Source organism: Elephantulus edwardii, unplaced genomic scaffold (assembly GCF_000299155.1).
Source record: "Elephantulus edwardii isolate Elephantulus edwardi_28Jun2011 unplaced genomic scaffold, EleEdw1.0 scaffold00019, whole genome shotgun sequence".
Classification (NCBI taxonomy): domain Eukaryota; kingdom Metazoa; phylum Chordata; class Mammalia; order Macroscelidea; family Macroscelididae; genus Elephantulus; species Elephantulus edwardii.
This window is the reverse complement of record NW_006399769.1, coordinates 18,628,239-18,654,588: the sequence shown is the minus strand read 5'-3', so window position 1 is coordinate 18,654,588 and position 26,350 is coordinate 18,628,239. Positions and strand designations below refer to the sequence as shown.

At 39.7% G+C, this 26,350-nt stretch overlaps 1 protein-coding gene across 1 annotated transcript in view; it reads left to right on the top strand.

Moving 5' to 3' along the window:
* Positions 1-26,350, top strand: part of QPCT (glutaminyl-peptide cyclotransferase) — a 62,077-nt gene that overhangs the window by 20,122 nt on the left and 15,605 nt on the right. Inside the window, 3 exon segments of the mRNA XM_006882390.1 lie at positions 189-235; positions 3,321-3,467; positions 21,181-21,459. Of these exon segments, the coding sequence (XP_006882452.1) occupies positions 189-235; positions 3,321-3,467; positions 21,181-21,459 (473 nt within the window).

Below are 26,350 nucleotides of genomic sequence, written 5' to 3'. Positions count from 1 at the left end.
TTTAGGAAATGGGTACCACTCCTGATATATATATATATATATTATTTTTTTAAGAAATGGATCTCTGAAGCTTTGATACTTTGGACATGTCGCAAGGAGGGACCAATCCTTGGAGAAGGATGTCATGCTTGGGAGGGTGGAGGGACACCACAGGAGAGGACGACCCTCTATGAGGTGGATTGATTCAGTGACTGGGGTAAACAGAGGCAGTAAGGTTGGCACAGGACAGAGCAGGGTTTACTGTTGTACGTAGGGTCGCTATGACTCGCAGGTGACTCAATGGCACATAACAACAACAACAACAAGTTTATATGTAGTGTTTCAACCTGCAAAGAGAAATAAATATTTATAAAGATGCTGATAATGAAAGGTAATAATTGTTAAAACTGACATAGAGATGGTAGGTCAGAACTAACACTGCAGTCACTGCGACATAATCCCAGCATTAATCTGTGGGGCTACTGAAGCTTTGACCCCAGTGTTTCTATCCCTGACTGGTAAAAATCTAGTTGACATCAAACTGATCCCAACTCATGGTGACGTCCTGTGTTTAAGGGAACTGTATTCCACGGGGTTTACAGTGGTTGATTTTTTGAAAGTGGAACACCAGGTCTTTATTCCAAAGTGCCTCTGGGTGGATTTGAACTTCTTAGGGAGCGCTGATGGCCTAGTGGTAAGAAGCTGTGCTGCAATCCTAAAGACGCGTGGTTCAAATGATTCTGTTCCCTGGGAAAAGAATGGGCAGTTTCCTCCCATTGACTTTCAGCCTCTGAAAACTTGCAAGAGGGTCAGCCTTGAGTCAGTTCTGACTCAATGGCAAACCACCACCACCTTTTGATTAGCAGCTAATCTCACTAGTTACTCGCATTACCCAGGATGTCTTCCTTTTTTTTTTTAATGACTTAAATATTCTAGTATTTTTTAAAATTAATTTTAATGAAAGTTTACAGAAACTTAGGGTTTCCAGTCATTCATTGTTACACTTTTCTCCCTACCCACTCTCTCTTCCCCCATTTCATTCTTCTTGAAAAGAAAAACTCTTTCATTGTTATGCAATCCTTCCCCCTAAGTCCACTCCACTATGTAGCCTTCACTCTGGACTTCTGTAATCATAAGAATACTAATTAATATGTCCCTTTTAAACAGTTCTCTCCCTCATCTGTTTCAATGCAATATATATCATTCCTCCCCCCCTTTTCTGTCTTCCCTAAATCCTGATGTCAGTCTCATTTTACAACAGTGGCACTATGCCATATTTGTCCTTCTGTGACTGAGATATTTCACTCAGCATAATGTCCTCCAGGGTCACCCATTTTGAATAATATTTCATGAGTTCCTTGTTTTTCCATGTTGCATGGTATTCCATTGTGTGACCATACCAGAGCTTCTCTATTCGTTTGTTTGTTGATGGACACTTGGGTTGTTTCCAGCTCTTTGCTATTGCGAACAAAGCCATAATAAACATGGGTGTGTATATATCTGCTTGGATGGAAGTTATGGTTTCTTTAGGGTAAATTCTCACTAGTGGAATTGCTGGGTCAAATGGGATTTCTATTTGCAACTTTTTGAGAAAGCGCCATACTGCCTTCCATAGTGGTTGCACCATTTTACACTCCCACCAACAGTGAATAAGGATTTCACTTTCTCCACAACCTTGCCAGCATTTGATGTTTGCTGTTCTGTTAAATTTTACTGGAGTGATATCTCATAGTTGTTTTGATTTGCATCCCTCTTAGAGCTAGGGATTTTGAACATGTTTTCATGTGTTCTTAGCCATCTGAATCTCTTATTTGGTGAAGTGTCTGTTCACTTCCTGTGTGCATTTTTCAGTTGGGTTATTTACTTTTAAAATACTCAACAAAATAATATTAGAGGGGAATTTCTTCAACATAGTAAAAAGTATATATGCAAACCCAAGAGCCAACATTATTCTCAATGGAGAGAGGTTAAAGACATTCCCCTTGAGAACAGGAACTAGGCAAGAATGCCCACTATCACTTCTCCTATTCAATATTTCATTCATCATCTTAGCGATAGCAATAAGGTATTAAAAGGAAATAAGAGGTATCCAAATTGGCATAGAGGAGATAAAATTATCTCTATATGCAGATGATATCATAGTATACTTAGAAAACCCTAAAGACTCAACAAGAAAACTACTGGACATAGTTGACCAATTCAGCAAAGTGGCAGGATACAAGATCAACATACAAAAATCAATTGGATTTTTCTACAGTAACAAAGAGAATAGAACTGGAGCTGAGAAAAACAATATCCTTCACAATAGCGAATCACAAGATTAAATACTTAGGAGTAAATCTAACCAGAAGCACAAAGGATCTGTTCAAAGAAAATTACAAAACTTTATTACAAGAAACAAAAAGACAACTGGAGAGGTGGAAGTCTATCCCTTGCTCATGGATAGGAAGACTCAGTTGTGACTTCTTTTTTGAAAGTGCTTATTCTGCAACATCACACCCTTAATAAAGTCATTATACTAGCAAAGTATTTTGGTTTATTGACTGCAATTAAAAAAATTGGGATTTCTTAAGATTAGTGATTTGAAACCTTAACTTTACATAATTGTGTAAGAGGTCATGTAAATCTACAAAGGAAAGAAATCTGAACTATTTTCAGTTTGCTAACTTAAAAATCATTGTGTTCCTTTTAATTTTAAAATAAGTGGCCAAAACAATTAAGTCAAAATTCTTCATTTAAGAATCCAGTTTTAAACTTAAGTAGCTTAACTTACCTTGTTGTGGTTGTTATGTGCTGTTGAGTCAACTACAACTCATAGCGACCATATGCACAGTAGCTCTAAACCCAGTTTTATCCTAAGCCAATTGCACACACCCACCCACATTATTCCAGTCACTATGTCAATCCATCTCTTCCAGGGTCTTCCTCTCCTGTGCTGTCCCTCCACCTTCCAAGTACGATATCCTTCAATCAATTTCCATGTCCCCCATGTCAATATATCCAAAGTGTGTGAGATGAAACCTCGAAAATCTTTGTCTCCAAGGTGCAGCTCGGTTTCACCCTCTCCAGAACAGACATGTTAGTTCTCTTGGCAGTCCATGGTATATTCAGTACTCTTTTCCAGCACCACCACTCAAAGGCATCAATACTTCTTCTGTCATCTTTGGTAATTGTCCAGCTCTCTGATGCAGAACAAGTCATTGTGAAGAGCATGGCCTGAAGATGACATAAAAGTTGTTCTTTAATTTTGAGTTTCAAAGCAGTTTTCCAATTGCAGATGCCTCAGAGTAAGTCTTTAACATATTATGAACTAATAACTTTCAATTTTACTTAATCCCCAGAATTATCACCAACCAGCCATTTTGAATGCCTCTGCTCTTCGGCAAGTTGCAGAAGGAACCAATATTTCTGCGATGTGGGAAGACGACCTCCGGCCACTGCTGAGAGAGCGCTATCCTGGATCGCCAGGAAGCTATGCTGCTCGCCAGGTGAGGACGCAGTGTGCAAACCTAAAGTCTGTTGGATATTTTGTTTCACATATAGGAAATCCTCAGTTGTCTAATATTGGGAGGGATACATTATCTTATGTCATTATTCACCAAAATGAACAGCTGAGAAATCCAAACAAACAAGAATAAATGTCTGATCTGAATGAAGTGATACATGGTGTTCTAAATCAAGTTAAATATGGGATCTGAATGGGAAATCAGACAGGGGAAAAAGTTCTTAACCACTGGCCATTTTCATGATATGTCTCCAGTCTCCCAGCCAAATCTTCTTGGATCCTAAGTAAACCCAGAACATCAGTAGTCTTATGTGGTCTTCTTGACAATTCTGGGCCGCTAGCACTATTTGACTATGAGGACTCCTTGTTGTTATGTGCTATTGAGTCGATGGTGACTCATAGTGACCCTATGAACACCAGATCTGAACCTGGCTCTATCTATCTTATGCCTTCCTCACCATCTCGGATATACTTGAACCCATTGTTATGGTCACTGTGTCTTGTTGAGGCTCTTCCTCTCCTATGCTGATCTTTCCAAACTTTCCAACATGATTTCTTTCTCCAAGGACTGGCCTCGCCTAACCCCATGTTCAACATATATGAGACAAAACTTCACCATCCTTGCTTCGAAGGAGCACTCTGGTTTCACTTTCTCTAAGACAGACTTGTGTGTTCTTTTGTCAGTCCATGGGATATTAATTACTCTTATGCAGCACTACAATAATGAACAAGTCTTCAACACTTGTGTGACTTTCATCCTTTCTCCAGGTCCATACGGTTTCCAGAGGCAAGCTATTTACAGAAGTGGATGCCTCTCCTGCTTCCAAGCTTGTTTTAATTGGAGAGTCCACCAAACACTGTCGGTCATCGGTAACTGTTAACACATTTGACACATCAGTGTCACAGTGTTCAGCTTCACAGCTACCACAAGCTACCTCAGTACAGCAAGTGGACACACCAGGGCTATATGACCTAGAATAGTAACACTTAAAAGCAAAAATTGTACTCATTGCTGTTGAGTCCTTTCCAACTCCATAGAAAAGAGAAGAATTGCCATGTATGTTTCCCAAAGCTGTATTTTTCCTACAACTATGCTCATTTCAAACCTATATCTAGACAAAGAAACAATTGTTCAAACAGATTTTAATAAAGATCCAAGATATAGCTTTAAATAAAGATCCCATTTCAAAATCAAGAAAACAGAATCCTCACCAGTAGACCAATAGGCAAGATCATCATAATGTTATTGCTGCATGTTTTCAAGTTGGAACTGACCCATAGCTTACCCTGCTGCAGATTTTTAGAGGCAGTAAATTACACAGAGGAAGCTGCTTATTATCCTTCTATGGAGAAGCTGATGGATTTGAACTCATGGCTTTGAGATTATAGCACGGCTTCTTACCACTAGACCAACAGAGCCCCCTGAACATCATGATAGATGGAAAAAAGATTAAAATTGTCTAAGATTTCATTTTACTTGGATCAACAATCAATATCCTTGATAACAGTAGTCAAGAAATCAAAAGCTGTACTGCACTGGGGAAATCTGCTTTCAAAAACTTCTCCAAATTTACAAAGAGCAAGGATATCAGTTTAGAGACTAAGATGCACCTGATCTCAGCCATGATAGTTTCAATTGCCTTCTCTGAAAGTTGAAAAGTGAATAAAGATATCGGAAAAGAATTAATACTTTTGAGTTGTGATATTGGTGAAGTGTACTGACTATTCCATGGACTACAAAAAAGAAATGAACAGGGTAGCCTGGAAAGGAAAGGGGACAGTGTGGCTCCCATCTCCTCCTCCGAGTATCCGCCACCTGTTTAATTCCTTGGGTAAAAGACCTTGGCACCCCACTTCCATGCCAAAGTGAGGCCTGCAAGGGCCAGCACCCAACTGCTTGTGTCTTCTTTTCTACTCAACATATATCTTCTGCCCTTCTAATCTAGCCATGTCAACCTTTGTGTCTGTTGATCCATTCTTGCTGGTGTTGCCAAGTTAACTATTATTCAGCATTGCTGTGAACAACAGATGAGAATCTTGCCATGTCCTGTGCCATCTTTACAATTCCTGCCATGCTCAAGCCAATGTAGTCCCTGTATCAACCCATCTCACTGAGGCTTTTTCTCTTTTTCTCTGGTTCTCTGCTTTCCCCAGCATGATTCTCTTGTTATGGGTTTCATGGTTTTTACTTCAAATATGTCTTGAGTATGTAATTCCCTTGTACTTGTAGAAGGAATCCCTGGATGACACACTCAGATAAAGTCTGAGCTACTAATTGAAAGTTTGACAATTTGGAAGAGATGCCTCAGAAGAAAGGCCAGGCAATCTGCCTCCAAAATGTCACAGCCCTGAAAACCCTGTGGACTGAGGTTCTGCTCTGCAATGTGGGGGGCATATGATCCTGTGTGAATAGAGACTTTGTTATGCTAATGAGGTCATGCCAGAGAAGGATTGGTCTTAAACCTAAATACTTCTGAGTTCTAGAAATAATAGAATAGACCCACAGAGGGAGAAGATGCTATCTGAAGGCACATACAGATGCGTCTACAAGCCTATGGACTTTGAGGTTTGCTCACTACTAGAACATGAACCAGATGGACTAACATAATGCCCGCTGCAATGGGCTCAAGTATGTCAGAAATGATGCAGATGGCACAGGTTAGGACAAGGTTCAATCTGTTGTTCAGAGGGTTGCTATGAGTCTTAACGGCTCATGACATCTAAAAACAGAAGGTGAAATGGAGTCGCTGTATTACAAATGGTTCATAAGCTTGGCTACTAGTTGAAAGTTTGATTTGAGCCCATCCAATCTTTAGAAAAACAGCTGGAAGTGTGCTAAAAAACTATTAAAAATTCCTGACTTTATTTTGACAGATGTGGGCTCCCCACAGATTGGAGTTCACTTAACAGCAACTACTTGGTTGGTTTGTTCACTCCCTCACTCACTCATTGATGCTGCCCCTCTAATGGATTCTCTGAGGCTGTAAATTGTACAGGAGAAGATTGCCCTTTTCCCTCCTGTGCATTTGAACTTCCTGTCTTAGGGCTGGTAACACATCTCCCAATTCACTAGGCCACCAGGGCTCCCTGGTTGGTTTCGTAGAAGCTGAAACAAAGAAAGACCACCTATTAGATGTTAGAGTCATGTCTGAATTCAGATGTCCAGCTTCCTGAACTGTGAGAAATATGTTTCTGTTCTTTACAACACTGTTTTAGTATGTTACATCCCAGCAGTAACACATTCCTGTCTCATAGCTTCTTCCAAGGAATTAGGTGGAGACAATATCAGGAGGAGTGAGACACAAATGTCAGTACAGAGGCTGGCTCTCCCTAAGGCCTCCCTCCGGATCTGACACTCTGTCAGTTGTTGACACGGACCAACAATCTGATAGTCTCTGCAACTATCCCACCACCTGGATAACCTTTGTTTTGTTTTGTTTATTTTTCAAAAATAATAAAATTCAATTCATTTCAGTTAAACGTTTATCTTTTTTTTAAAAAAATGTTCTTTTTATGTGGTCACATTAATAATATAGCTTCTAGGCTACACATTAGCCAGAAATGGAATACACAAATGGAACAATAATGGGCCTGCTTTTTAATATGAAGATGGAAATTGCATTAAATTACATGTTAATGAAAAAAATAAAGTGAAAGATAATAAGGTGATAGCATTATTATGCTCCTATAAAGTCTAGGTTACAGGACATTGGGGGTTTTTTACTTTGTTTTAACCTTTCAACATTTTTACTGGTTTTCATATAATAATTCATATACATTGTGTTTCATTCATGTATATTGTGTTTTATAGTGTTTTTAATGAGAGATATTGTCTAGATTTCTTTTTTATAGTCTTTCATTTATATTGTGTTTCATACAATCATTCATATACATTGTATTTTATATAATTAAGTACTCTCGATCCATATCTGTGAACTTTCCTATTCCCCCCATCCTCCCGCTAACCTCTTCTATCCTAGTGATTACCACCCTTCTTCTTTTTCTGCCGCCTTCCTCCTTACTCACTTCCCCTTCTGAACATTTAGACACATCTTACCTGGTTAGTTTTCCAATTATAGTTTTATGCAGTATACATCCTTATAAGGCAAGTGCACTTTTGAGTTAGTTCACTCAGCATAATGCTCTCTAGACTTTCCCACATTATATAGTATTTTACGAAATCATCTTCACTCTTGAGTGTTACGTAGCATTCCATTGTGTGAATGTACCATAATGTCTCAATCTATTTGTTTGCTGATGGACATTTGGGCTGTTGTCATTTTCTTGCTACTGTGAATAACTTAAGTGTACATATCTCTGCTTGTGTCTTCAGTTCCAATTTCCTTGAGATATATTTCTAGCAGTGCAATAGCTGGATCATATAAGATTTCTATCTTCAGCTTTTTTTTAGAAAATGCCAAACTGCCTTCTAGGGTGGTTGTACCGTTTTACAATCCCACCAGCAGTGCATAAGAGTTGCAATTTATCCACATCCTCTCCCACATTTATTACTTACTGTCCTGTTTAACTTTGCTATGCCTACTGATAATCCACACAGTCAAATGCTTTTCTATAGTCAATGAAACACAGATAGACATTCCTCTGGTACTCTCTTCTTTCAGTCAAGATCCACTTAACATTAGGTATAATATCTTTAGAACCATGGTGTCTTCTAAATCCAGTCTGCACATCTGGCAGTTCTCTGTTGATATACTGTTTCAGTTTTTTTTAAAAAAATAATTTTCATCAGAATCTTGCTTGCATGTGATATTGATGATATTGTACAATAATTTTCACACTCTTTTGGGTCACCTTTCTTTGGAATGGGAACAAATATCTCTTTCAGTCAGTTAGCCAGGTCATTGTCCTCCAGATTTCTTGGCACTTGGTGAGTACATCCATGGCAATGTCTGTTGAAATATGTCAACTGGTATGCTATCAATTCCTGGGGCCTTTTTTTGGCCAATTCTTTCAGAGCAACTTGAACTTTTTCTTTCATCACCATAGGTTCTTGCTCATACATTGTTTCATGAAATTCTTTTGTGTCAGTCAATTCCTTTTGGTACAGTGACTCTGTATACTCCTTCCATGTTCTTTTTATACCTGGGTCATTTAATATTCTGCCCAAAGCATCCATGGATTGAACTTGTTCTTCAGTTTCTTCAGCAATGACCTGCATTATGGAGATGATACAATTTTGAATGCTAAAACTGAGGAGGACCTGAAGTGCTTGCAACAGAAGTCAAGGACTGGGGCCTTAAATATGCATTGAAGCGAGACACAATTTCTCAATTAGTGAAAGACAGTGTCTGATTCAACCAAAGTTTAGGTTCAGTTCAGCAGCACAAAAGCAAGAAACCTCTGGTTTCCTCAATTATCCAGCGACTAAAACCTTTAACTGTGGCTATCTCCAGAGTTCCTCTGGTTGTACTTTGCCACAGTCTCTTCACATCAGGGCCCCAGTCGCTTTATACTCTCTCCACAATTATCTTTTACAGTGTCTTCACTGTCCCTCCATTCACCATCATCACCCTCTCTCACAGTGTGGAAAACACTCTCTTATATTGGCCCCACAACTGTTGATGATTTGTAAGACCATGTGTCCACAGTATAGGTAGTTGGATACCATGCCCCCAATGAGGGCTAACATAATGGCTAGAAAAAGCCAATTTTCAAGGATTCTGGCACCCTGCTGCTACTCTACTAAATTAATCTATTAGGTCTAACAGTTTTTTTGTTGTGTCTTTGAGGTTTTCTGTTTCCACTATCATATCATCTGCATATAGTGACAGTTGCCTAGGTGTCGTGATAGTGGGCATCCTTGCCTGGTTTCTAATTGCAATGGGAATGCCTTTAATCTTTCTGCATAGAGAATGATGTTGGCGCTTGGTTTTGCATATATACTTTTCCTTATTTTGAGGAAATTTCCTTCTATTCCTATTTTGTTGAATGTTTTAATCAGGAAGGAGTGTTGGATTTTGTCAAAGGTCTTTTCTGCATCAACTTACAGGATCATGTGGTTCTTGTTCTTTGCTTTGTTAATGTGATGAACTATACTAATTATTTTTCTTATGTTGAATACTTGCATACTTATTATGAATCCCATTTGGTCATGATGAATTTTCTTTTTAATATACTATTGGATTCTATTGGCTATAATTTAGTTGAGGATTTTTATATCTATGTTCATGAGACATATTGGCTGTAATCTTCTTATCTTATGATATTTCTGCCTGGTTTTGGTATTAGGATTTTACATGCTTCATAGAATGACCCTGAATATATTCCTTCTTTTTCTGTCTTTTTAGACCATTTAAGTAGAATTGGTGGTAGTTTGTCACTGAATGTTTGGTAGAACTTACATGTGAAGCCATTCTGGACCAGAATTTTTGTTTTTGGGGAAGTCTTTTTAGGATCTGCTCAATTTCTTTGTTAGTGATTGATCTGTTTAAGTGTTCTATAGCTTCCTGTGCCAATCTGGGTAGGATGTGTGTTCCCAGGAGTTTGCCCATTTGATGTAGGTTTTCAAATTTATCAGAGGAGAGTTTTTAATAATATTCTGTTATTATCTATTTAATTCCAGCTATTTCTGTTATGATGTCACTTCTTTAATTTCTTATTTGAGTTACTTGTGTCTTGTTCCTAATTTCTTTTGTTAAGTTTGCCAGTGGATTGTCTATTTTATTGACCCTTTTACCTAGACGCTCTTATTACCTCTATTTCACAGGTTAAAATGGACCTGAAATTTACTTACATTTATGTATTAACAAGGTCACATAGCTAGTAGTGGTATGGCCAGAATATGGACCTAGAACTGCGTGGCTTCTCTGTCCTGCCCCTGGAGAGTAGTAGTAACCTTGTAAAATGTGCACAAGATGTTTCCCATTCTGTGGCTTCTCATACTGAAGATGAAGAGAAGGTGCACTGGTCATTTCAACAGTGCTCCCTCCAATTTCTTTAAAGGCTTCTAAGCATTTTCTCTAAAGAAGCTCAGAAACCAACTGGACCTTTCCAGAAATCTTCAGTTCCCTAATAGCTGCACTGCTATCCCAAAGGAATTAAATTTGAATCCATCACCTGCTCTGTGGGAGAAAGATTAACAATCTCCTCCCTTGCAATTAAACTATCTCTAAATACCCACTGGAGGGTCAACTATGAGTTGGATCTGACGTGAAGGTACAGAACAACAGCATACTATTTACTCAGAAGGAACTCTTGTGGTGTAGCCCATAGGGATTCAAATCCTCCAATGGCTTGTCAGGAAAAAAAAGACACTCTCCTCCCCTGTGATTTACAGCCTTGGGAAACCAAGTGTGAGTTGGTTCCAACTCAGAATCACTGTTATGATTGGTAAAGGGCTTCTCATTTTGAAGGTCAGGTACAAGGTTATTTTGAGAAGGGAGCTCTGATGGCCTAGTGGTAAGAAGCTGCACTGTAATCCCCAAAGCATATAGTTAGAATTCACCAGTTGCTCTGTGGGAGAACGATGAGCAATTTCCTCCCGGGCAATTTAGTGCCTCTGAAAACTCACTGGAGGGTTGGGCTGTGAATTGATTCTGACTTGATAGAACTAAACAACATTATAAAACATCACTTCATGCTTTCAGCCTGGGCTTCCTCACCTAGCAATCACTTTAATAGTCCATGAATATATAAAATGATGTCATTTTCATCTTTATTAAGTGTCAATGGAATGAATGGTATAAAAAGAATATACTTAGGTGTTAAAGAGTGCTGAATATCACATGCACTGCCAGAACAAGCAAGTCTGTCTAGAAGCAAATGTGGCCAGGACATTCCTTAGAGGCGCCTTAGATGGTGAAACTTTGTCTCATTTACTTGGCAGATGTTATCAGGAGGGGCCAGACCTTTGAAAATATATCAAGCTGGAAAAGGTGGGTGACGAAAGAAAGAAAGACTCAAGAAATGGAATGATAGAGTGACTGTAACAATGGATTCAAGCATCATGAGGATGACACAGGAGAGGGCAAGGTTCAGATTTGTGGTGGCCTCGTGGTAGCTGTTGTTAGATGGATCTTGGCAGAAAGCAGAGGGTACCAGAGGAATGTCTATCTCTAGTTCATTGACTATGCAAAGGCATAGTCTACACAAATTGTGTGGATCACAACAAACTGTGACTACCTCTGAGAAGAATGGGAATTCCAGAACACTTGATTGTGCTTATGTAACACCTATACTGGGACCATCATCAGAACAGAGCAAGGAGACAGTGCACGGTTCAAAACTGGGAATGATGTATACTAGGGATGTCCTATCTCCATACCTTCTTAATCTATATGCAGAAAAGATTATGTTGGAGGCTGGGCTCTATGAGGAGAAATGTGACATCAGGATTGGAGGAAGACTGATCAACAACCTGCGTTATGCAGATGATACAACCCTACTTGCTGAAACTGAAGCGCTTGCTGCAGAAGGTCAAGGACTGCACTCTTCAATATGGATTGAAGCTCAACATCAATAAAACAAAGATTTTCACCACTGGGCCGATTGGCAGCATCTGGATAAGATGATGAAGAGATTGTATTGTTAACAGTTTCAGTTTGCTTGGCACCACAATCAGCGCTCTTGGTACCAGCAACCAAGAAATCAAAAGACAAATTGTATTGAGAAATTTCTGTTGTCAGAAACCCCTCCAAAGTACTAAAGAGCAACGATGCTGTTCTGGAAACTAAGCTGCACTAGATTCAGGTCTTGATCTTCTCAATTACTTGCTATGTGTCAGAAAGCTGGACAATGACTAGGGATGATAGAATGAGAATTTATGTCTTTAAGCTGTGGTGCTAGAGAGAAGTATATATCAAGGACAGCTGGAAGAACAAACAGGTTCACCCTAGAAGGGTGAAATCAAGCTGCTCCTTGGAGGCCAGGATTCTGAAACTTCGTCTGACATATTTTGGACATGTTTCAAGGAGAGACCAGTCCTTGGAGAGGGATGTCATGCTTGAGAGGGTGAAGGGACGCTTGAGAGGGTGAAGGGACAACGCAAGCGAGGAAGACCCTTGATGAGATGGGTTGATTTGGTGACTGGGGTAATGGGAGTAGGTGTGTCAGAGACAATAAGATTGGCACAAGATAGAGCAGGGTATAGGGCTATTGGGTTTTTTTTTTCAGTATAAAATAAAAATTTTATTTAAACCCCCCCCACACAAAAAAAAAACCAACCAAACACCTAAGAATCAAAATTATCCCCTGAAGTTATCTTTAAATAAAAAAAAAACCCCACACAACTATTTAGCTAAATTAATGAAGAATGTATACCACAAATATTTTGTTCTTTTAAAGATCAAATTACCAACAGAAACTCTAAAGCATAAACAAGAAGTCCGAGGCCTTGCGCTGTTAGGTGCCATCGAGTTGGCTGTGACTCATGGAGACCTCATGCTCATCAGATCTGAACCTTGCTCTGTCCTGTGTCATCCTCCTCATCTCTGGTGTACCTGAGCCCATTGATAGTCACTGTAGCAGTCCATGTCTTTGAGAGTCCTTTTCTCCTTCACTGACCCTTCCCCTTTCCCAGCATGCCTTCCCAAGGGCTGGCCCCTCCTAACAACATACCAAAGTATGTGAGACAAAGCTTCACCATCCTTTCCTCTAAGGAGCACCCTAGTGCACGATCTCCTGGTTGCACTTTCTCTAAGAGATACTTGTTTGTTCTTTTGGTAGTCCATGGAATAGTACTCTTCTCCAACACCACAGATCAAAGACGTTGATTTTGCATCTGTCGTTTTTAGTTATTTTTTAACTTTGAGTTGCATAGCAAGTAATTGAAAAGACCATCTCTTAGATTAGGTGCACCTTAGTTTTAAATTGACATTGATAGTTCTCTAGAAAGATCCTTGAGAGTAGATTTCTCCAATACAAAATGGCTTTTGATTTCTTGACTACTACTGGTACCAAGGATATTTAATTGTGGATCCAAGCAAAATGAAATTATTGACAACTTGAATCTTTTCTCCACATCATGATGTTGCCTATTGGTCCAGGGAGGAGAATTTTTGCTCTCTTGATGTTGAGATGTAACCCTTATTGAAAGCTTTCTTTGATCTTCTGCAGCAAGTGTTTCAAGTCCTCTGTTTCAGCAAGCAAGGTTGTGTCATCTGCATAAGGCAGGTTGTTAATGAATCTTCCTCCGATTCTGATACCACATTCTTCATTTAGCGGTATAGGGCTATTGTATACAGGGTTGTTATGAGTTGCAAGCAACTGGACGGCACCTAACAACAACAACAACCAAAGTGATAAAAAGTTGCATTGCAACCCCAAAGGCATGCAGTTCAAATCTACCAGCTGCTCCATGAGGGAAGGCTAGGCAGTATCCTTACATGTGATTAACTGCCTCTGAAAACCCAGTGAAGGGTCAACTACAGGCTGGTTCCGACTCTATGGTACACAACAACAACAACAGTGTTACTATGAGTTTTAGTCCACCTAACAAAAATAGGTCCTCTTGTGATTAAACACCCTCTTGACACACATATTAAAAGTGTTACTGGGTTAATGATAACACTTTACACGTGTTCTTACGGGCATGGAGACAAGCAAGAAGGTAGTGTACAGAATTTTAGGATGCATTTGGAAATTGCTTTCGGGCTGTGTGTTTGATCCAGTGGCTGATGTAGTGTCATCTCAACGCCATCTATGTAAGACTTCTCTTAGGGACTCAGTCTTGTAACGTTTTGAGAAGAAAATCACCTTTACTTCTAAGAGAGCCATCTTTTATAAAAAAGAGCTTCCCTGAATTGTGAGGGGATGATATGAATAGCCTTAATTTGAATAGAATTGATATCTCATGAAAATGGTAGAAAATACCTTCTCCTGAGACCTTTTGGAGAGCAAGGCCAGGTGTTTTATGCTTCATACTTATAAGTCTTCTCTGGAGAAGACTACCCTTTGAAAAAAATATGGTTTGGTGGAAAATTGGTTATTGAATTGACTTTTGCAGTTATTAAGAAAGATGTACATTGCTTTGGCTTTTCTTTCAAGGAAAGAGAATATTTTGGGAGAACAATATCTCTTTGTTGTTGTTGATTGCTGTTGAGTTGAGCAAGACTCAATAGTGACCCTATTAACGAAAGGCCTGAAACCTTTCTATAACTATCATCATTTGTCAAAATTCATAGAGTTTCAAAAGGCATCTTGTTTAGGAAGTGGATGTCAGTCTTGCTTCCAAACCTGTCTTAGTCAACTTTTCTAAAAGGATCTGGAAGCTCAGTGTGTGAGTGGTATACCTGAGCTTTGGTTTCTTAATACTCTAGTTCTTATAGAAAAGCTAAAAGGAATTGTTGCTTTTCCCTAAGTCCTGACATGCTGTTGTTTACAAATAATTGATGACATATTCTGAATATTTTAGATATATTTTACTTCATGCTATCTGTAGCTATTTTAAATAAAAAACCAACTCACTTTATAAACTTCCACTGTGACTACAATAAAAACAAAAAAATATAGTTGTTTTGGATATAGTCTTATATGAAATAATCATATAGGACAATGTTGATGTTGTTGTTATGTGCCATCGAGTCGCTTGCGACTCATAGTGACCCTATGTACAACAGCCCTAAACCCTGCTCTATCCTGTGCCAATCCCACTGTCTCTGACACACCCATCTCGATTACCCCAGTCACTGAATCAATCCACCTCATAGAGGGTCTTCCCCTCCTACTCCATCCCTCCACCCTCCCAAGCATGATGTCCCTCTCCAAGGACCAGTCCCTCCTTACAACATGTCCAAAGTATGTCAGACGAAGACCCAGAATCCTTGCCTCCAAGGAGTAGCCTGGTTTAAAACCCTCTCAAGGATGAATCTGTTTGTTTTCCTAGCAGTTCATGGTACCCTCAATACTCTTCTCCAGCACCACAGCTCAAAGGCATCAATTCTCCTTCTATCCTCCTTGGTCATTGTCCAACTCTCTGATGCATAACAAGTGATTGCAAAGACCATGGCCTGCATCAGACGCACCTTAGTCTCCAGAGTGACACAGTTGCTCCTGAGTACTTTAGAGAGGTCCCTAACAGCAGACTTTCCCATCGCAATACATTTTTTGTTTTCCTGGCTCCTGGTGCCAAGGGTATTGACCGTGGAGCCGAGCAAACTAAAGCTGTGAACAATCTCAATCTCTTCGCCATCCATCCTGATGCTACCGATTGGTCCAGTGGTGAGAGTCTTTGTCTTCTTGACATTGAGCCTCAGTCCATACTGAAGGCTGCAGTCCCTGACCCTTTGCAGCAAGTGCAGACAATAATGTTTTAAAATATATTCCTTTGTATCAGTGCACCTAATATAATAAAGTAATTATGATGACATATATATGCTTTACGTCTGCCTATTACATGAATGTATTTTTCTATGCCTACTTACCAGTAATATCAAAGCATTGCATAGTAATTTTTTTCGGATAAGCTTTAGTAGTCTGTATTTTTATTGTGATTTTTAGTTTCCGTGGATAGGCAAAGATGCACGCAGAATCACAACTCTTTAATTCCTGTTTCCTAGCGTTGTTCAAGATATATTTCTTATGCCAATCCTTAATTCTTTCATTGTAATATGGCTCACTGAGTGTTGCCTTTGAGTCAGTTCCCGTTCAGAATGACCTTACGTGCAATAGAACAAAACCCTGCCTGGTCCTGTGCCTTCCTCACAGTAGTCGTTGCTCTGTTTGAAGCCATCACTGGAGCCACTGTGTCAACCCATCTGGCGCCTGAGGCCCCAGATGCCAGGCACAGCAGCCAGACAGCAGTCTGTTTGCAGACTTTAGTGTAAATACCAGGAAATCAGCTTCCTCAAACAAATCCCTTCTATTAATGTCCTTGCTTCTCAAAACCTAGAAATGAGAATTCACTCATATTAATTCTCTCATGTTCTCTAAAATCAGGAGCCTTTCTGTTCCATGGTGTAAGTGTCACATAATACCATTTCCCCTTCCTACGTTCTTCTCTTTCTCCATCCCTCAGCTCTGGATCTTTCTCTTTCTGCACCTTTATCCATCTTCCCCTTTTTCTTTCCTTTCCTCCATGGAAAAACAGACAGACAGATGCACAACAATTCAGAGCATAGAGTCTATATTTGAAATACATTTAGCACCACTGGATTAGACTCTTCCATCAGAGGGAGACCACAACAAAACACTCTCCCTTGTGAGGGGTGTTTTAGTGATAAGAGCAGACGTTTTTGGAGTCAACTTTAGAAATTTAGTGGGAACTTGCAAACCAAGTCTGAAAGCCAGAAACACAACAAGGAAGGAATTAGATTATGCAGACAATTTGGAAAGTAGCTACTAAGATAAATATGAAAAGAAGAATTTTTATACAGAAAAATGTTTACTTCAGGGAGAAGTCTCTGAGGGGGCATTTGCTGACCCTTTTGTGGATTTTTTGGTTAATATAAAAGTCAGAAATGATGACTAAGACCTTTTTAGAGTTTGAGAAATGAGTTAGGGTACTAGAGCTTGTGTGAACCTGAGCAGTGCTAACAGATAGATCATTTTCATGCCACTTCACTCTGTAAGCTTGCAGGCTGCTATTGGTGGTGAAGAGATTGTTTTATGAAGCAGTTTATCATCTGGATACCAGATGTTCTGGAGCAAAAGCTTCCTTTTTTTTCTTTTAATAAAGATGACCTCTTTTTTTTTCAGGCTGAGGATAACTCATCGTAATATTTTGCCAAAAAACCTTTAAGTTTAGATACATAATGATTTCTCTCTATTCAAACCACTTATGCTCTGTGTCATGTATGTTTTTGTATATGCTCATTGAAAACATCTTATTCATTTTATACAACTCATGTTTGCTGACTGTCATGAGCAAAGCACAGCCTTAAGAATTATTTTTTGGTTTTTTTATTTTTAAATTTTTTATTGTGATTTTTAACAAAAGTTTACAGAAAACTTGGATTTCCATACACTCATTGTTGCACAAATTACTCCCTAACCACACACACACAATTTGCTTTTCTATTTAAAAAATTAATTCACTGTTGCACAATTTCCTCTCTCCCACTCCGTCCACTTTGATATGCACCTTTTCTTCTGAACTACTGTCATGCAAATAATGCCTACTTATATATTCCTTTTAAATAATTCTTTCCCTCATCTGTTTCAATGCAGTGTTTGTTACCCTCTCTTTTCTCAGTTTTCCCCAAACTCCCAATATCAGTCTTGTTTTATAACAGTGAAACTGTTCAGTATTTGTCCTTTCGTGACTGATATATTTCACTCAGCATAATGTCCTCCAGGGTCATCCATTTTGTGTAATATTTACAGTTCCTTATTTTTCAGTACTTCATAGTATTCCATTGTGTGAATATACCACAGCTTCTCTATCCATTCATTTGTTGAGGGGCACTAGTGACAAAGTGTCACTATCCTTGTCTAGGCAGAACGTTTTGGAAATTCTTCTTCCAAGACAGATTTGTTTGTTCTACTGGAAGTCCCTGGTATATCCTGTATTTTTTGACAATATCACAATTCAAATACATCAGTTCTTCCATCTTCTTTATTCATTGTCTAGCTTTTACCTGCATATAAGGCAGTTGAACATGTCATGACATGGGTCAGGTCCAACTTTCTCCCCAAAGTGACAGTCTTACCTTCTAGCCCATCAAAGAGTTCTTTTGCAGCCGATTTGCCCAATGAGTCAGAATTGACTCATAGCTGACCCTTCAGTGGCTTTTCAAAGGCAGGCAATCAGTGCTGCTTGAATTTTTGACTGCTACTTCTGTGAGCATTGATTGTGGATCTAAACAAAATCAAATCCTTGACAACTTCAATATTTTCCTTAGTGTAAACATGCATGTTAGGCCAAAGTCCACTCTACTGCAGAGATCAGGGAGTGAATAGCTGGGGAATTGTTTATTTATTCCAGCTTTTGCAGAATTGATAGTGGAATCAATATCTACTCCTAAGAAAGCTCCCTGCTGCCTGCAAGCTTCCTGTCACAGTTTTCCCAGGGCCTTTGCCTACGTGTCCCAGCACATTAGCGAGTGTCAGGCCGTATGAGACATTACTGGGTGAGGAAATATTGTATTTTCTTGGGAGAAAAAAAAATCTTGTTCTTTTCCAGTTACTATAAGTTACAAATTTATCATCTCAAAATCCATCTCCATTGGGCCGAGGAATAGACCACCAGTTGTTTTGATGGTTCATTCTTTGTTAGATTTTTTTTTTTAAAGACAACTTACAAAGATGCATATAAATCGTTAAAATAAGTGGAATGAGGTGGGGGAAAATGAGTCAAAGAGAAAGTAAGACTAGGAAACGGAAAACTGGAATAATAAAGTCACCTGTAACTTCTCATCTTTAAAGGACACACGTTCAGTCCCTTGGGTAGTGTTTATATCCTCTATCAGTCACTATGTTGTCCATGAAGCTTAACGTGACTGGGTTGTTTTTGCTGTCAAGTCAGAGCTGACTCATAGCTGACCCTCCAGTAGGTTTTCAAAGGCAGGCAATCGCATGGAGGAAGATTGCCCATCTTCCCCCTGGATGCTTTATTTGTAAGAGCATTTGTAGTTGATCTGAACCAAACTTGAATGCAGAGCAGAGCTACTTGATGTGGTAATTATGGTTCAGGATTAGTTGCACATTGACACTTAGAGTGAGCAAGACCTTCAAAATAACCACCCATCTCCGTATTATGGGCCCATTTCCCACATTATCCTTGACAAGTGAAGATTCATCTCTCTTGTTAGTTTTCATTGCATAAGAAGTATTTGCTGGGCTTGTAACACAAGCTTTGCATTTGAGATAAAACCTGCTATCATTTGTGGTCATTTGAAGACCTTAGTGAAACTTGAGATCTATAGGACCTTGATGTATCTGATTTCTCAAACATTCCTTTTTAGGTTCCTATAAATATTAAAAGTGGTATTTAAATAGATTAGATTGTCTCTATCTCCTGACTTGTAGGAATGTGCATGATAAATTTTTATGTTAGAATTAGGTGGGATAGCTTGTGAAACAGGTTTGACTCCTAGCCAAGACACCTCATAAACACCAGTCTGTTAGTTGAGCCTTTAGTGTTGCTATGATGCTGATCATCAGACACAGATGGACCAGGAATTAAGACCTGGCTATAAATTTCTGAAGATCATCCAGTGAAGACCCTGTGGAGTACATTGTTCTGATCTGATTGTTTATATTGTTATTATGTGCTATTGAGTCGACTACAATTTATAGTGACTCTATGAACAATAGCTCTGAATTCTGCCCTATCCTGAGCCAATCTCACTACCTCTCACACACCTCCTCTTATTGCCACAGTCACTGTGGCAATCCATCTCATCCAGGATTATCCTCTCTTGTGTTGACCCTTCCAAGCATGATGTTCTTCTCTAAGAACTGGTCCCTCCTGGCAACATGCTCAAAATATGTGAGAAGGAGCTTCAAAATCCTTGCCTCCAAGGAGCAGCCTCGTTTCAGCCTCTCCAGGATAGTCCTGCTTGTTCTCTTGGCAGTCCATGGTATGTTCAGTATTCCTCTCCAGCACCACAATTCAAAGACGTTGATTCTTCTTCTGTTATCCTTAGTCATTGTCCAGCTCTCATATGCATAGCAAGCAATTAAGAAGGCCATGGCCTAGATCAAGCACACCTTAGTCTCTAGATTGACATTGTTGTTCTTTAACGCTCTGGAGAGGTCTCTGACAACAGACTTTCCTAAAGCAACTTGTCTTTTAATTTCCTGACTACTGATAACAAGAGTGTTGATTGTGGATCTGAGCAAGATGCAATTGTTAACAGTCTTAATCTCTTTTCCATCTATTAAGATGCTACCAATTGGCCCGGTGGTGAGAATCTTTGTTTTCTTGGTGTTGATATGCGACTCATATTAAAGACTGCGGTCCTTGACCTTCTTCAGCAAATGCTTCAAATTCTCTTTAGTTTTGAGTAGCAAGGTTGTGTCATCTGCATAAAACAAGTTGTTGAGTCTTGCCTCCAATCCTTCTTAATAAAGTCCAACCTTCTGAATGACCAGTTCCACATATAGATTGAAAAGGTATGAGAAAAGCATACATCCCTGACACACTCCATTCTTGATTTTAGACCATGCAGTGGTCCCTTGCTCTGTTTGTATGACAGCTTCCTGGTCTAGGCTGTGAATGAGTTTGCTGTGAATCAAAGTTTGATTCAATGGCTACTTATAACAAGCAAAACTCATTATCATTAAGCTGATTCTGACTCTTGGTGACCCCATGAGTTACAGAATACAATTGTTTTATAGGGTTTACTTCACTGTGAGCATTATAGAAGCAGATTGCCAGTCTTTCTTTCATGATGTGTTGGGAGGGTTTCCAACTGCCAGTGTTTAGTTACTGAGTGCAAACTGCTTGTATCACCCAAGGACTTACAGAAACAACATTCTTGAAGTTCCATGCACCCCTCTGCCAACTGTGTGCTTATAGACTATTTGTATAAAGAAGGAGACGGGTATGGAGAAGTACACATCTGAGTTTTAACCTTGGTAATGCCAGGGCTGGGGTTGACTGGAACAGGGAAAGGTTAAGGGGGAAAGGATTAGCTTTTTCTCTAAACAAAAATTGCTATTAAGATTATAGGGAGTGATAAGTATGTATTGTATTTTTTTTATTTAAAAGGTGTTACATAAAACTTAAAAACATTGCTAACAACTGAAAGATATCTGTCTAGACCTTAACCTCTTTTTTTGTGTGTTTTGATCAGCATATCATGAAACGAATTCAAAGACTTCAAGCTAACTGGGTCTTGGAAGTGGATACCTTCTTAAGTTACACACCCTACGGGTACCGGTCATTCTCAAATATCATCAGCACCCTCAATCCCACTGCTAAACGACACTTGGTCCTGGCCTGTCACTATGACTCCAAGTATTTCCCCCACTGGGACTACAGGGTGTTTGTGGGAGCCACCGATTCAGCTGTACCATGCGCGATGATCCTGGAACTTGCCAGAGCCTTGGACGATCGGCTCCTTTCCCTACAGGTAACTGTTTCCCTCTTGCTGATTCCTGGGATAAGATGCTTTAGAGAATTCACTCAGTGAATGACAGAGTCCTTGGGGGAATTAGAATGCTGTTTTGAAATGGAGACTTCAGGTATGTTTTATCTTAATTTGTTACAAAATGTTAAGAGGTTGAATGAATATTAATTGGAAGATTACATTATTTGATATTTCAAACAGGTAATCAGCCAAGGATGCATGGCAGTGCTCTCAATAAATGGGACCTGATATCTCAGTTTTAAATATATATTAAGTATATGTATATATAATAAGTAAATGCAGCCTTTGGAGAAATGAAGAAGGTAGAGGTTTGGTCCAGGAACACATATGAGAACTGCATTTCCCCCCCTTGCTCATACAGCCAGGAAACATTGCAAAACCTCTGATCTGAGAGAAGGTGTCTTTCGATTTGGGGGCAATGGGTTGCAGCAAAGTGGTTTCTAAGTAGAGAGTGAGTAATCCAAACATATCAAGATGAAAAGCATGAAGCAGAAATGCATTATTATCTGTGCATCTTGGCTCTATTTATGTAGCATAGCAGAGCTTTTGTTATGCTTTTGGCTCAAAGTACTTTAGGGACTATCAGATGTTATTTCAGTCTGTGTTCTTGAGGGCACATTGGAAAAAAAGGGCTGGTTGAAGACATTTTGTTCTGTTATCAGTCATAACTGAGTAAACACAACAAAGCAATACCAAAAATCTTTGTTCACAGCAACATTATTTTCCCCCTCAGAGTTTTGTGAAAAAGTCTAGCCTTTGAATCTGTGGGGTAAAGAAGTAAAAGTTTTATCTTGCAATGGAAGTAATGGAGATATTTAGTTTTGTTTTTGCTGCTATGTGGAATTCGAAGAAAGTGAGAATTGTTTCCAACCTCTCAGTATCCCTTTCACTGTTTTTTTGGCTTTGTTTGTTTTCCAAACGGCTTATAATGCCTTTGTCTCATGCTTTGCCCCTATTTTTAACTAGCACTCTGGTTTAGCAATTGAATGAAGGACTTCAGAAGCAGATTGTTGTTGTTATGTGCCGTCCAGTCACTTGTGACTCATAGCGACAAATATGCACAAGAGTCCTAAACCCTGCTCTATCCTGTGCCAACCTCATTGTCTCCAACACACCTACTCCCACTATCTCAATCACTGAATCGATCCATCTCATCGAGGGTCTTCCTCTCCTGTACTGACCCTCCACTCTCCAAAACATGATGTCCCTCTCCAAGAACTAGTCCCTCCTTGCAACATGCCCAAAGTCTGTATCAGAAATGGATGTTGTTGTTGTTGTTGTTGTTGTTATGTGCCGTCGAGTCGCCTGCGACTCATAGCGACCCTATGTACAACAGCCCTAAACTCCGCTCTGTCCTGTGCCAATCGCACTGTCTCCGACACTCCCATCCCAATTATCCCAATCACTGAATCAATCCACCTCATATACGGCCTTCCTCTCCAGCACTGTCCCTCCACCCTCCCAAGCATGATGTCCCTCTCCAAGGACCGGTCTCTCCTCACAACATGTCCAAAGTATGTTAGACGGAGCCTCAGAATCCTTGCCTCCAAGGAGCCACCCGGCTTAACCCTTTCCAGCACAAATCTGTTTGTTTTCCTAGCAGTCCATGGTATTCTCAATACTCTTCTCCAGCACCACAGCTCAAAGGCATCAATTCTCCTTCTATCCTCCTTGGTCATTGTCCAACTCTCTGATGCGTAACAGGTGATTGCAAAGACCATGGCCTGTATCAGATGCGCCTTAGTCTCTGAAGAGACACCATTGCTCTTCAGCACTTTGGAGAGGTCTCTAACAGCAGACTTTCCCATTGCAATGGGCCTTTTAATTTCCTGGCTGCTGGTGCCAAGACTGTTGACTATGGAACCAAGCAAACTAAAGCTGTGTACAATCTCAATCTCTTCATCATCCATCCTGATGCTGCCAATTAGTCCAGTGGTGAGAATCTTTGTCTTCTTGACATTGAGCCTCAATCCATATTGTAGGCTGCAGTCCTTGACACTCTGCAGCAGGTGCTTCAGGTCCTCTTCAGTTTCAGCAAGCAGGGTTGTGTCATCCGCATAACGCAGATTGTTGATAAATCGTCCACCATATAAGAATTTAATTTTATGTATTTGCAGGCCTAGTACCCACCAACTATCTGTCAGTTTGCTATAATGTTGTGGCCTGTGTGTTGCTATGATGCTTTGAGTTACCTCACCAGTGTTTCAAATATCAGCAGAATAATCCATGGTGGACAAGCTTCAGTCGAGCTTCAGACTAATATAGACTTGGGAAAAAAAGTCTAGAGTTGCATTTCTGAAAATTAACCAATGCAAACTTTATATCACAAAAGAATACTGGCCAGGAGCATGCAGGAGTGATGATTTTGTAAATTACTACTTAACTTGGGAGGGACTGGAGGGCATTTACGCTGAGTGAATTAACTCAGCCCATAACAACAAATACTGTATAAAACCATTATTGTCGAATGAGCATGAGGATCCAAAGTGGTGGGGGGAAAGCAGAGGAGTGAGAATGGGCAGGGGTGTGTGCGCGTGTATATGTGTTAATGAGAGGATTACACCATTTGATGGGTGGGGGATATGTGAAAGAAATGGGAAAGAGCTGGTGTGAAAAACAATGTATTTGAACTTTGTAAATAAATCAGTATAAAATAAAATTTAAAAAAGAAAAATATGTTGTCCAATATAGTGATGGAAGATGGAAGGCACTTGAAATACAGAATGACTGTGACAAGGGACTTGTGAAGATGGCACAGGGTTGCACAATATTTTGTTGCACACGGAGTTCCTATAAGTTGGAGTTTACACTTCTTCTCCATGCCTAAGTTTGCATTCCGCTAAACATAGCATTTCTGGAATTAAGGACATGAGATGAAGGATAGTTTAAAGACACAGTGCTGTGTTGTGCAAAATCTTTCTCTTGTTAAGCTTCTCTACCTCGTTCTACCTGGATTGGAGCTTTTTTGCAAGGAGAAAGAAAAAGGACTAAGTTGTTGAACAAAGATCTCCTTAAAAAAATTCAAGTTAACATACACATTTTTTAATGACCTCTTTTAATAGAAATTAATGGTGATATGGAGAATTAGAGAAATATAGGTTTCAAATGCAAAAGCAAAAATGATCAGATTTATTTTTCTTATTGTACTTTAAATTTGTATTGAAGGATTATTTTAAAGTTATTTTTGCTGTTGTGAATTGGGGAGGTGGTGGTAAGAAGTGCCCTTGCAGAGAGGTTGAACTACTAGTCTAACTACTAAACAATATCAATATCACATGTAAGCAAAATACTGCTGGAGATGGCTAAGTACATAGACAGAGAATTTCCAGAAGTTCAGGCAGGATTTAGTAGAGTTTGTGGCCCCAGGGATATCATTGCTGATGTCAGATGGATCTTGTCAGAGAGTAAGGAATATCAGAAGAATGTCTATTTGTGCTTTATTGACTATGAAAAGACATTTAACTGTGTGTGGATTGTGACAAGTTATGCTGACATTGAGAAGAATGGGAGTCCCAGAGAAATTAATTTTGCTCATGCAGAATCTATACATGGACCTGTTGAATGAACACAGCAGGAACACAACAGGAAGCTGTTGGATGAACACAGCAGGGAAACACTGCACGGTTTTAAATTAAGAAGAGAGTGAGTCAGGGTTGTGTTCTCTCTCTACCTATTCAATCTATGTTGTTGTTGTTATGTGCCGTTGAGTTGCTTGCGACTCATAGCGACCCTATGTACAACAGCCTTAAACCCCTCTCTATCCTGTGCCAATCGCCCTGCCTCTGACAAACCCATCCTGATTACCCCAGTCACTGAATCAATCCGCCTCCTCTGAATCAACCTTCCCCTCCTGCGCTGTCCCTCTACCCTCCCAAGCATGATGTCCCTCTCCAAGGACCTGTCTCTCCTTACAACATGTCCAAAGTATGTCAGACGAAGCCCCAGAATCCTTGCCTCCAAGGAGTAGCCTGGTTTTACCCTCTCCAGGATGAATCTGTTTGTTTTCTTGGCGCTGAGAAAATTATCCAAGAAGTTAGACCCGATGAAAAGGAGTGTAGCATCAGGATTGGAAGAAGACTCATCAATAACCTGCATTATGCAGATAACACAACCTTGCTTACTGAAAATGAGGAGAACTTGAAGCACTTGTTGCAGAAGATCAAGGAATGCAGCCTTTGGTATGGATTGCATCTCAATATCAAGAAAACAAAGATTCTTACCACAGGTCCGATGGACACCATCATGATGGATAAAGAGGAGATTGAAACTGTCTACAGCTTCACCTTGCTTGGATTCACAATTAACTCCCTTGGTACCAGTAGTCAGGAAATAAGGAGAGGCAGTGCACTGGGAAAATCGGCAGTTAAGGACTTCTCCAAAATTATTGAGGAGTAATGATGTTAATTTGAGGACTAAAGTGCATCTGATTTAAGCTATAGTCTTTTTATGCATCTGAGAGCTGGGCAATGAATAAGGATGACAGAAGAATGAAGCTTTTGTGGTGTTGGAGAAGAGCACTGAACATCCCATGGATGGCCAATAGAACAACAGCTATGTTTTGGAGGGTGCAGCCAGAGTGCACATTTGGGCATGTTGCTAGGAGGGGCTATTCCTTGGAGGACATGATGCTGGAAATGGTGGAGATTCGGCACAGGAGAGGAGGACCCTGAACCGGGTCGATTGACACAGTGACTGCCGCAGTGGGCTGGCTGTAGCTTGTCAGGAAGTGTGAGAATGGCACAGGATAGAACAGGGTTCCGATCATTTGTTCATAGGGTTGCTATGAGTCATACTAGACTCAACGGCACCTAACGACAACAACAACAATAACAACAACAACAACAACAACATTCTAATTTCCCATAATACCTTT